Consider the following 12,438-nt stretch of genomic DNA (forward strand, 5'->3'; position numbering starts at 1 on the left):
CACAGGTTGAGAACCGCTGATCTAGACAATCAAGGAGTGTGGTCCTCAGCCAATTGGCGAGGGCAGAGTATGTCTTTATTGTTTGTCGCCCCTTTCCAAACTCCTCGTCTATTGTTCTGGGCCTGGAACCCTTACTCCTCTTGGCTCCTTCAGTACCTGCTCTGGGATAAGGGTAGCTAACAGCTAGTCCCACTTCAGTATGAACTCAAAAGACTGTTATTCTCCCAAAGGTTCATTGTACTTAAAGCCTAGTCTCATAGAAAGGCGGGTCCGATGCCCTGTGGTGCCCCACTGGAGGGGGCTTCTTGATCACTCTGTGTCTACGGCACCCTCCATGGAGAACATCACGAGCAGACCTCACAGCCAGATCCCACTGCCCATGGGGTCCATTCCGAGGCACGGCGACCCCACGGGACAGAGGAAGACTGGCCCCCACAGGGTTGCCAAGGTTGTACAGAAGATACGGCCACATCTTTCTTTCTGCGGAGCAGCGGGTGGATTGGACTACTGACCTCGTGGTTAGAGACGATGCGCTTTCACTGCTGTGCCACTAGGACCCCTGAAAAGACCACTGTCGACCCAAAATCTCCATCATGGAGGGCTCCTCTCATAGCTTTTCCTTCACCCTCACACACTCTCACACTCACTCTCACACTCACACACACTACTGAGAAACAACAACCCTTTAGGGGTCCTTCTCACTCCTTCTAGGGAGGTGGACAAGGGCACTTTCTTACTTCTTGGGCTCAGATCAAGCACATGCCTTGTGTCAAGCAGCTCACTCTGGATTTATTGCCCATGAATGCATCTAACATCCTTCTTGAAAAGTCTTGTTGTAATGAACACCACATGTTTAGTACCCATGATCTAAATAAGCTATTTGATTTTATTTACCCCAAATGATCTTCACTTAAGCCCCATGGAATGCCATAGAATTCTGCAATGCTTTTTGTTCCACACTTTGAGAAATATCGGATTCAGCAGATATTATTTATAGTCTCTTGTCTGGGCTTTATCCTGACCATTGTGAGTCCAGAAATTACTAAGACATAGTCCAGTCCTGAAGGTATCAGCAATAATAAGACAAAAATATTTTTTAAATAACGATAACAACGACATCACCTAATATTACTACTATGGGTATTGTCTCTGAGTGTCAGTATGTGGGGGGAGTGTCAGGAACACCCACTTGGGAGCATAGTCTGTCTCATAGATCCCAGCCCCTCTGCCTGCGAGGTCTGAGACCTGGGTGAGTTGCATAACTTCCCTTGTCCGGGGCTCCCAAACGATAATGATAACAATAGGTCCTGCCTGAAAGCATTGTCTTGAGAGTGAATGAGGTCTTGGAAGTCAAGCCTTAGAGCAATGCCTGGCCCAGGAAACACCACCCAAGACAATGTACGTTGCTGTTGTTATTGTCATCTTCATTAATCTTCACAAATACCTGGGGTTGGGCACTGTCACCACCCGCACTGATAGTTGAGCAACTAGCCCTGGAGAGATCTGACTGCTTTCTCAGGATCACACAGTAGGTGTCCATAGCTGGGGTCCGGCTGAAGGGCAAGCATGCACTGGGGTATTTTGTCGGGGCGATGGGCGTCCCACTAGCCCAAGCTCTGCACCTTTCCTTGGGCCTCACTTTGCCATGAGGCCTTGCAATTCCTCCCACTGCAGGGACAGAGTGCAAGGCCCCACCCTTTGACTTATCAGGCCAGGTGCCAGCAGTCCACGTTCAAGGCTGGACCTTTCCTGGCTTGGTTTTACTTGTTCTCTTTTGATTCTGCCATCTCCATGCCCAAGGGAACAAAGTGTCAATGAGTCCTTCCCATCCCCTTGAGCAGCCCCGTTAAGGATCTGGCCAAGTGCTAAGGGCTCTCATTAGCTGGATTTTCTTCGCTGTCTGACTGGGTCTAGATTTTCTTCGCTGTCTGACAGCTGTTGAACATCACAGGATGAGCCATGCCTCCATGAATATCCAGAGGAGGATGAGAAGCCCAGATGGGAGAACCAGGCCAGCCCAGTCAGATGCTGGCCAGATTAGCCAACTGCCAGCCAACCCCCAGATGTGAGAGTGAGTCCTGCTGAGGTCAGCGCAGCTGCCCACCAAGCCAGCCTCCCTCCAGCCAACCTGCAGCCGCGAGCTCAATCAGTGCTCGTGCTGAACACAGGTGGGATGCTGTGGGTGTTCCATATGCGATGTCAGCAGCACAGTATGAGTCCCTCAGGGTGTGGTGAGGGCTCAGAAGAGAGCAGGGTGCCCTGTCCAAGAAGAACCACGGGCTGAAAGCAGAGACTTACTCGTGATGAACTCCTGGCCTCCAAGACGCAATGTCACTTGGCGGCTCCCCTGGTCGTAGGTGACACCGGGGCACGAAATATTCATCCCCTGGGCTTCGGAGGCCCCGCTCCAGTCTTGGACATTGCAGAGCAGGGTGCTGGGGGAGCTGAGCAGCCCGCAGATGATGGGGCCTGCAGCGGAGCAGGGAGAAGAGAAGTCATTGCAATGGGGGCAAGTGGAACCCCTTTGGAGACTCACCTGTGGGCCCCTTAGGATGGGGATAGGTGACGACACTCAGGGGGTGCACAGGGATGGGATGAGTTAGGAGCCTAGGTTCCAGTGGGTCACTCTTCCTCGATTGGCCTGCAAGGAGAGCCACCACCAGGGGGTCAGCATCGAGGGCAGTCCCCTGCTCATCCCAGTGGGGAAGAGGCTGCCAGGACCCTCTGGTCCCCACCAACTGGCAAAGCGATAGCGTTGAAAGTTCAGGAGAATTAGGAGATCCGAAAAAGTGGGGTTTCTGCCTGCAGATAAAGAGCGAGCGGGGAGTGGTTTGACAATTCTCAGACTGAGCCGTGGAGCAAGAGGGCCCTGGACCAGTGCGAGGTGGCTGTCCAGCTCAGCCTAACCCCACAGACCACAGGCTATCCTTGGAAGTAAACGACCTTCGAGGAAGCACTCCGAGGATGCTGAGGGCCACTGGCTGCCCTCGCAAGCAAAACTCGCCCAAAGAAGTTGAATCCAACGGGCAGAGTGTATCTTTCCCCATGCTCAGTCCTTTGACAAGAATCCGTGGTATTTTTCTTTTCCTTAACGAATGCCGAAGGCCCTGGGTGGTGCCATGGTTGGCATGGTTGGGTTAGCAGGGTCAATTCCACCCAGGTGTACCATGGTAGAAAGGCCTGGCGATCTACTCCCAAAGCATTACAGCAGGGTTGCTTGAATCAGTGCTGACCTGGCAACTGGTTCTTTCCCAAGTCTCAGTGGGGCCTCTGGGGGATGGGTGAAGGGGCGTGGGCAGTGAGAGAAGCCCCTTTTCTTAACACACCACCACTGGGGTCCACTACACTCCAGGGAACCCCGACCCAGCCAGTCCCCCGGACCTCACAACTATTTCTGTGATCCATCGGTGGAAAGCAAGCTGGCGAGCAGATGGGGTTGCAGGAGTCTGGAGATTGCTGTCAGCTAGGAAAACCATCGCACGCATACAGTAGAAAGCCAAATGCCTTCCTGCTAGGAGAGCAAGCTGCAGCGGGAAGGGCTGTCGGCAGCCCCAGCCCTTGTCTGAGCTAGCCCTCCAGATGTGCCCAGCAGACAGGATGGGGAAACATCTGCCTGACACTGTCCATCCCAGAGACAGCTCAACGCTCAGCTCACAGCTTGCAGCACCACTCACTGCCAAGACTCGGCCATGCTTGTGGGGCAGGGTAGGCGACAGAAAGAGGGATCCTGTGGGCTCACTGCCCTGGGATAAAGTCATTCTTCCACACAGGAGCCTAAGGAAAATGAAAGCAGTCTTTCCACACGTGAAAAGGCATGTGGTCTGGCCGTTAGCAGGGCATCTGGAAATTGAGGTCCTCAGCAAAGAGAAGCCAAGAAGGCATCACATCGTGGGTTTGAATTACAGAGCTTCTAAATATAGGGCACACAGAGATGGGAGAGGGGCGTGTGTGTGTGTGTGTGTGTGTGTGTGTGTGTGTGTGTGTGCATGCATGCACAGGCACACACTTCTCTAAACATTAATGTGAACCTGGATCTCAGACTCGTAAAGAATTAAACCGATGAGGACATTCAGGGGCCACTTTGCTGCGGCCCAGCTTCCTGCTCCCCCCTGCCACGGAAGCCTCCCCACCGGGACGGCCCCTACTAACGGCTGTGAAAACTGGACAGAGAATCAGGAAGGCGGGAGAAGGAGCGGCGTGTCTGAATCGTGCAGCTGCAGGGAGCACGGAGAGTCCCACGCCTGCCCAAAGAACAAGCAGATCAGTCCTGGGAGGAGTGCGGCCAGAGCGCTCCTGGGAGGCAGGGATGCTGGGACTTTGCCACCTCGAGTCGGACACGTTGTCAGGAGAGACCAGTCCCTGGAGAAGGACATCCCGCTTGGTAAAGCAGAGGGGGCGGCGAAGGAGAGGAAGACCCTGGCAGGACGACTGGCACACTGGCCGCCGCCAGGGGCTCAGACAGCTGTGAGGAGGGCGCAGAACGGGGCGGGGGTTAGTTCCGTTGTACAGTGAACCCTCGCCACTTCGCGCTTCGACTTCCGCGGCTTCACTCTATTGCGGTTTTTGCGTAACAGTGCATGCTCTGTCATTACTGCCACTGATTGGCTCATACTGTACACGCTTGATGCCATAAATAATATAATAAATAATAAATGATAATTGTAACGTCCAAAATGTTTTACTGTATTTTCCCTTTTTCGTTTAATAAATCGGGTAATACGAGTGTAATGGTGACTAAAGGGTGTTTTTTCATGTCCTCTATGCTCTAACTATGAAAATATTTGATTTACAAATAAGGAATCCTACTTCGCGGAATTTCATTTATCACAGTAGGGTCTAGAACCGATGAACCGCGATCAACGAGGGTTCACTGTATACCGGGTGGCTATGGCTGAGGACGGCTGACAGCACCTAGCCACAGGTCACGGACGCTGCAAACTCCCCTGGTGACAATGGCCTTCAAGTGCCAACCTGTCCTCGCCCACGCCCGCCTGCGGCTCAGGAAGCACTGCCCTGGGCCGCGTTCACCCTCTCTGCTACTCATTCTTTCTCTCCTTGGCGGAGCCTCTACCTGCTATGCAAGTATCCCTCGTGGTCCAGCCCACCCCCTTTCTTTTTTCCCCACTCCCTACCTGCTTTCTCGGGACTCCTAGCGGTAAGCCCACCTGCTGATACCAGTTCGGCACTGATAACCCACTGATGATCCCCATGGACACACCACTCTCAGCTCTGGCTCGTTGTCTCCGAAGCTTAGCCGGCATCGGTGGGTGTGCTCATGGCACTCCAATCTTAACACACCGCGAACCAGCCCCGGGCTCGTCTCTCTCCTCACCACAGCAGACAGCCTGATCTCTTCCATCGCTCTCCAAGCCTGTAAACCAGCCAACTCGGCGTGCTAGCTGGACTCGAGAATGGTTTTAGAAACCGTCCTCTTCTCTTCCTTGAGCCTACTGACTGCCTCAGAAAGATACCTCAACTGGTCCTTTTTATCCATCTCTGCAGCTACCACCCGGCCGGAACCAGCACCGTCTGCTCCTGGACAGTTGTGGGCCCTGAGCAGCCAGCCAGACCCTGCTCCACGCCCAAGCCAAAACTCATATCCCTTTGCTGAAACCTTCAGTGTCTTCCAGTTGCTCTTAGAAGAGACACAAACTGTTCAGGGCATCCCACAAGATTCTGCCTGGCAGCTTCTCTGCTCTCTCATCTCACCCACCACCTGCTCAAACCAAAACTCAGAGCCTCAGCCACGTCTCACATCAAGACCCCACCTTGTTCTCCCTGCTCTGAGGACACGAACTTCCTCACCACTCCCAGGCCCTAGCTGCACCACCAGCCCTGCCACTGGGCCTTTACACATGCTGTTCCTTCTTTGGGGACACACGCCCCGCTTCTCCTTCCATCTAGATTTTGCCTGTAGGAAGGGAGGGGTTGGCCTCTAACTTTGAGATTGCAAATACCACTGTCTTCTTCACCTCGAGCCAGAGATTTCCTCTATTGCCCTCCATTTCAAATCAGCTTTGGTCCTGACAAGCCCCTGCTCCCCATCAGCCCTGAAGTCCAGGTCCCGGAGGGCCCTCAGCACCAGCCTTACCTCCCTGGACCTGCGTGAGGATGAACCCATCGCAGCACGGGTCCTGGTCACAGGCAAGGAGGCAGAAGAGACGCACGTCAGTCACGTTGGCCCCTGGGGTGGAGAACACAGAGGGGCGGTACAGTCCGGAGAGCGCGTTTTGGAAGTCCGTTCGCTCAAAGCCTTTGTGACGCATGGTGGTGAGCGGTTGGCCTGGGGAGAAGGCAGGAACACCTTTTGTAAGAAGACGTTTCCGATGATCAGAACAAAAAATCTTACCATAGTGAATGATGAGGGGAGTGCGGAGTGGAGATCCAAAGCCCATTAGTAGGCCACTGGAGATCCCCTTGCAGAGGGGGTCCCGGGGAGGAGATGAGCCAGTCAGGGCACGATGTAACAATGATGAGAAATACAACTTTCCTCTAGTTCCTAAATGTTTCCTCCCCGCTCCCACTACCATGACTCGAATTCCATCTTGCAAGTCTGGCTAGACCAGAGGAGGTACACTGGTACAGATAGGAACTGAAAATACAGGGAATCCAGGACGGATGAGCCCTATAGGACCAGTGGTGTGAGTGGCAAAACAGGGAGGGTAAAGGGAGAATGGGTAGGAAAGAGGGAACCGATTACATGGAACTGTGTGTGACCTCCTCCCTGGGGGACAGACAACCAAAAAGTGGATGAAGGGAGACGTCGGACAGGGCAAGATATGACAAAATACCCATTTATAAACTATCAAGGGCTCATGCGGGAGGGGGGAGCGGGAAGGGAGGGGAAAAATGAGGACCTAATGTGGGGGGTTTAAATGGAGAGAAAATGTTTTGAGAAACGATGCACAAATGCACTTTACACAATTGATGTGTGTATGGATTGGGATAACAGTTGTATGAGCCCCTAATAAAATGTTTTTAAAAATATACAAAAAATAAATAAATAAATAAATATAAATAAATTAAAAAAAAGAAACCCAGGATTGATGAACCTATAGAGATGGCAAGTGGAATAAAGATTTCAGAGAGGATGGAGTTCAATGTTGGAAAGGAGTTGAAGAGAAGACAAAGCCAAGGAGTCCATGTAGAAAAAGAATGTTTGGGAACTGATTGTGGTAGCAATTGTACAATTCTGCTTCATGTGATTGAACTATGGAATGAGATGATATGTATATTAATAAAAAATATCAGCCGCTGAAAAAAAAAAAAGAAGAAGACGTTTCCAAGCAGTGGAAGGAGTGGGGGTGGCCTGCCTTCTGGGTTAGGGGCAGTGGTGGTCTCAGACGAGACAAAGCCAGAGCCACGCACGTCTCTGTGTACCGGAAGGGGGACAAGGCAGCCCAGGCCCCAGCCTAGAGCACGCAGACCTGGGCAGGCGCCCACCGCCGCTTGGAGGGGCGAAAGGGAGGTGTGCAGAGTGGGACTGTCTCTCTCCTCATTGTTACCAGCACGTACTTATTGAGCTCAATAGGAGTGTAACCCTGTGCACATAGATGGGAGCAGTGGGTCAGTGGTAGAATTCTTGCTCCCATGGGGGAGACCTGGGTTCGACTCCCAGCAAGCCCCCCATGGATAATCAGTGGAACTGTGCCTGTCGAAGCTGCTGAACAGGCTTCAGCAGTTTCCACACTAAGTGTGACTAGGGAGAAAGGGCTGGAGATCCACCTGTGAAGATTAGTCAGTGATAGAAAGGAAACTGAGGTTCAGGGCCAGGAGTGGGGTGTAGGGCAGCCTGGCTCCCGGAATGCCTCCTGCTGGTGCCCAGGCCCGCCCAGCAAGACCCACGCACCTTGTTTCAAATACACGGCCAGGGAGTCTGGGTCCTGGCGCCTCACGGTCACCTGGCACCTGAGACCTCGGAAGCTGGTGGCCATGGCATTCCCCAATGCAGGTTCTTCCTGGAGGCAGAAAGGGGCTGAATTAACCGCTGATGGTGTTCAGACTCCCGCCTGGGCCCAGGCACTGAGCTACTAAGAGGGACAAGAGAGATCTCTGCCCACCGGTGTCTCCCCTGTCCTGGAGCCGAGGGTTCCTGAGTGTTAGCTGCCCCCACTGCTGTGGACTCCACGCCAATGCACAGCGACCCCACAAGGCAGAGTAGAGGGCCTCCATGGGCCTCCAAGACTGCACAGAATACAGTGGCTGCTTTCCCTCACAGGGGGCTGAGTTTGATCTACCAGCTTTGCGGCTTAACCCAGGCAGCACCAGGGATCCTGGCCAACTGCAAGATGCTTGCAATTCCAGAGGGGAGGAGGCGATCCGTTCTACAGAGCTGGGGAGCCTTAGTCTAACAGCTATCAGCAGTGCACCTGGAGGAAGCGCTGATGTGTGGGTAAGACAGGAGAAGGAGTGGCGTGCAGGGAGAGGGGACAGCAGCTGAGCAGACATGGGGACCCACGGTGTTTTGAAGAAATGGGAGGGAACGTGGAGTTGCCCACTGATCAGTGCTCATCTCTAGGCCTGAATCAAAGGAATCAGAGTGCATCTGACTGAGAACAGACAAGACAGACCCGCGCTCGTCCGCCCAGCTGACCTGCCCAGAGGTGGTGCAGACGATGCTATCATCTGTCCCAGCATAGAATTCACATGTGACGTCGGGTCCCCCCATCGACACTGTGAGGAAGCTGCAGGCGGGGTCCTCTTCACAATCTGTAGGGACCGTGGGGACGGTCAGTCACCCGGGTCTCTGCACCCATGCTGGGGACAGTGCGGGTGCAGGCCCACCCTCACCCTCCACACACACACAGAGGAAACACAAAGTGTGTACTATGCCACACACATACACACACACAGGAGCTATTGAATAAGTGTGTACCATGTACACACAGATACACACACACACACAAGGAGATACTGACCAAGTGTGAACCATGTCCACACACATACACACACAGAGGAGCTATTGAATAAGTGTGTACCATGTACAGAGATACACACAGAAGATATTGATTAAGTATGTGCCATGCACACACAGGAGAGATTGACTAGATTTACACTACACACACACACACACACAGAGGAAATACTGCCTAAGCACACACCGTGTGCCCCTGCTCTGGGTCCGTGTGTCCTCATCACTGACTCCTCCATTTCTAGAGTGCTACAGCCTTCTCTCAAGGGATGGCTGATGGGTTCAAACGCCCGACCTTTTGGTTAGCATCTAAGTGCTTATAACGACCGTGCCACCAGCGGCCCCTCTCACATCTGCAACGGCTCTAGATTCTCACCTCTTGCAAGTGCCTTCTACCTAAAATGCTGAATGTGTCAAACTCCACTGGGTCCACAAATACTCCCCATCCAAGATCACCTTGATCTCTCTCCCTGATCAGAAACCACCCATCCGGCCTCCCTGATGGAGCCGCCTTGCTCAGACTGTCTTCTCACCAGTGCTGGGGTGCTGAGTTCAACCATCATGTCCTGTCCCCCCTGCTCGCCTCGATCTCTATGAATCTGCATCCTCTTATCCTGGCCAACCCATTGGTGTCACATCACAGCCAAGCATGTGTATAGCTCTGTGGGCGTGTGTATCGGATTCTTCGCCAAGACACATAACTGCCATCGCCCTCAATCAAGATGCTGCTGAATCTTCAAGAGTTCTATTGGCTTTGGGTCCTGCATGCCCAGTTCCTGGGACTATCATCCGTTCTTCACACACGCCTTTTAGCTCCTACTTCATGACGTGTTGGGTGGCACGAGCAATAGCAGGCGGTCATCATCATAACGAAGCAGCCCTCCCAAACAGATGCCAGCTCAGAGCACTAATTACAGGAGAAGTCAACCACAATCGATGAGCAAGGCAGGCACCGGGCAATGGTTAGGACCAGAGGATTTGGCATTCTGTAGCCTGGCTCTGAATGTATGTTCTGTCACTGGCTTGGTCTGGGTCATTCAGCAAATCAGGGAAATCCTCAAAGTTGTGTTCTCTTTATGGGAAACTAGGGATAATGGTGGCTACTAGATTCTAGGGTTAGGGAATCGGTCATCTTTGCAGAAATGCACGCTCAATCGATGACAGTTGTTAGTATCCAATCTTTGGTCTCTCTTTTGAAATAGACGTACATGTCTCCCACCCTGGATGGGTAGCTCTGTTCCTTTCTGCTTGCTAAAGGGGAGCTATAATATGGGATATGCTGGCTGTCTGCCTCTGGGTTGATTTCAGCTCGTAGTGTCCATACAGCAGGTGTGATAAAGCCAAAAATGAAAATATGCATTGAATAGACATGTGGAGGTCAACTGTCATCCAGGATGTCCTTGATATTGCATGTTTTACATTGTAGCTTTTCGTGGCTTTAACTGGTTTCTCTGGCCAAGATCAGCAAAGTCTATTCCTACAGCTCCCCTCCATGGCCCCATCCCCACCCCCACTTACCTGCCAAGCACTGCATCAGTGGGAGCTCAGAACGGAGGCTTTTGGACCTGACTGGGGCGGGAGCATCAGCACTGAAGATCACATTCCATTCTGGAACCTTCTCAAAGGTCCTCATCACTGGAAAGGAAGCAGATGCGTGAAAGCTCCTTCCGAGGAAGGCAGGGTGACTGCCCAGAAGCCAGGTGTCTGGAGCGGCCGGTCTGGCAGCCACTTCTCAGCGCCGTGCCCTTCCGCTCTAGGGCGGCTAGGGCACAGGTATGGACGCATCCATTCTACACATCTGTGCATTCCCCAGATGTCTGTGCACGCCTGTGCATGTATAGGACGTGTGCATGTTTTATCTATGCATACACTCAGTGTGTGTATGTCTGAGGGAGCATCAAAAAGCATGTGGAAGAATGGAAAGAAAAGGTCATGGACTCTTGCCACAATCTTTCTGAGGCTGGCATGCAGGTGTAGCAGTAGCGTTAGCAGTAGAGGGCAGATTCGAGGTAGAAGTACAGAGAGAGATGGAACCAGAAACTCCTGAGTGCTAGCAAGGCTGAAGCACTGGAATCCCTACACTCCTACATTGCAGGCGGGACTGCAGCAGACGACCTGTGGTGGGAAAGGGTGGCGAGCCCTAAGAAGCCAGGGCTGTACCGCAGGACCCACAATCCCACTCCTGGGTCTATCCTCAGACAATGGGAAGCCACCTCTAGCATGGACAGTGCACAGGACTGGTCCTCACAGTAAACCCTGCCTAGTGAGCTCCGAGTGAGAAGCCTGCGATAGGGCTTGGTGCCACGGCTTTGCACCACCCAAGGAATGAAGCAGCGCTTTGGAAGCATTTCCCTGGCGCAGTGCAGGGAGGGACTTGTCCTTCAGAACCCTGGCTTGCGGGCAACACAGAGGGGAGGTTGATGAAGTGGACCAGAGCAGGAAGACCAGTTGGGGGAGGGGGTCAGCTATGGCAGCTGTCAGGATGGGTGGCCACAGAGGCCTGGGTGAGGACTCGGGGTGGGGGTGGGGGGGTGGATCTCTCTTTAGGCAGACAGATACCTGCTTGGGGGGTTATATACGTGGCTTCTATGCACTTCGCTTCTGCTGCAGGACAATAACCTCACAGGAGAGCAGGCAGCCCCATCCGTAAAAGACGGCAAGAGAAGCATCCTCCCCAAGGGAGCGGAGCAGATTCTGAGAGGAGAGGGCATGTTGACTTGTGGGGATCCGCATTTCTAACTTGAAATCCCCTGCTCAGACAGAAAGAGCGAATGCCACCCAGCACCCTCAGGTCTTCAGGCAGGATAAGCGCCTCCAATGTGCCTGGCACTGCTGATAAGCCATCAGGGCTCCACAGAGGCTCCACCAGAAGCAGCAGGAAATGCTTCAGAGAGTGCACATTATAATGCTCATCCCAGCCCAGTGACAATTACTGGGCAATAATCCCCGAGCAGCCAGCCCATGGACCAAATCCCTTCATTTGTGAAGGACACAGGGCAGCTGCCTGCTAATCTCCAAGAAGGGCATGCCGCGTGTAATCCTCCTACTGAAATATGGCTCAGACCTTCATCGGTTCGCCGTTTATCCCTGGGGATGGGAGAAGAGGAAAGAAACCTTGGGGTGGGGGAAGGTGGGGAGGGTAGCGGGGGCACAGGGCACTAACCCACCCAAAGGGAGGGTATTGTTTATATCTCCACAGGGAAAGAGGGACCAGACTTCAACCTGGTGCTTGAAGATATGAATACAACATGACAGCATGAAGCAGGGAACCAGTAGAGGTCTGAGGGGCCAGCCTCAATCCCACGTGGACAGCCCCCCCCCTCCCCACAGAAGAATTCCCTTCCGTGGACAGCACTGAAGCTGCAGCTCAGGGAGAGGGACCTGTCTGATCAGAGCACACGGGAGTAAATGAAGGGGGAGGAAGAGGGAGGGGACCACATCCTGGCCCACCAAGCATTGAGGATGATATTCCCGCTCAGAGCAGCCAAAGCACAGAGAGGACCATAGGGCCAGCCCCACTATGAGAC

General features: G+C 53.1%; 1 protein-coding gene across 1 annotated transcript in view; it reads right to left on the minus strand.

Moving 5' to 3' along the window:
* The window catches only part of TG (thyroglobulin), a 189,613-nt gene that overhangs the window by 124,653 nt on the left and 52,522 nt on the right, over positions 1 to 12,438 (minus strand). The window contains exons 23-27 of the mRNA XM_004697385.1: positions 10,430 to 10,546; positions 8,594 to 8,709; positions 7,850 to 7,958; positions 6,092 to 6,283; positions 2,299 to 2,469 (exon numbers count right to left, since the gene is read on the minus strand). Of these exons, the coding sequence (XP_004697442.1) occupies positions 2,299 to 2,469; positions 6,092 to 6,283; positions 7,850 to 7,958; positions 8,594 to 8,709; positions 10,430 to 10,546 (705 nt within the window). The remainder of the gene's footprint in view (positions 1 to 2,298; positions 2,470 to 6,091; positions 6,284 to 7,849; positions 7,959 to 8,593; positions 8,710 to 10,429; positions 10,547 to 12,438) is intronic.

Source organism: Echinops telfairi, unplaced genomic scaffold (genome assembly GCF_000313985.2).
Source record: "Echinops telfairi isolate 266 unplaced genomic scaffold, ASM31398v2 ScPeMD7_1;HRSCAF=3_0, whole genome shotgun sequence".
NCBI lineage: Eukaryota > Metazoa > Chordata > Mammalia > Afrosoricida > Tenrecidae > Echinops > Echinops telfairi.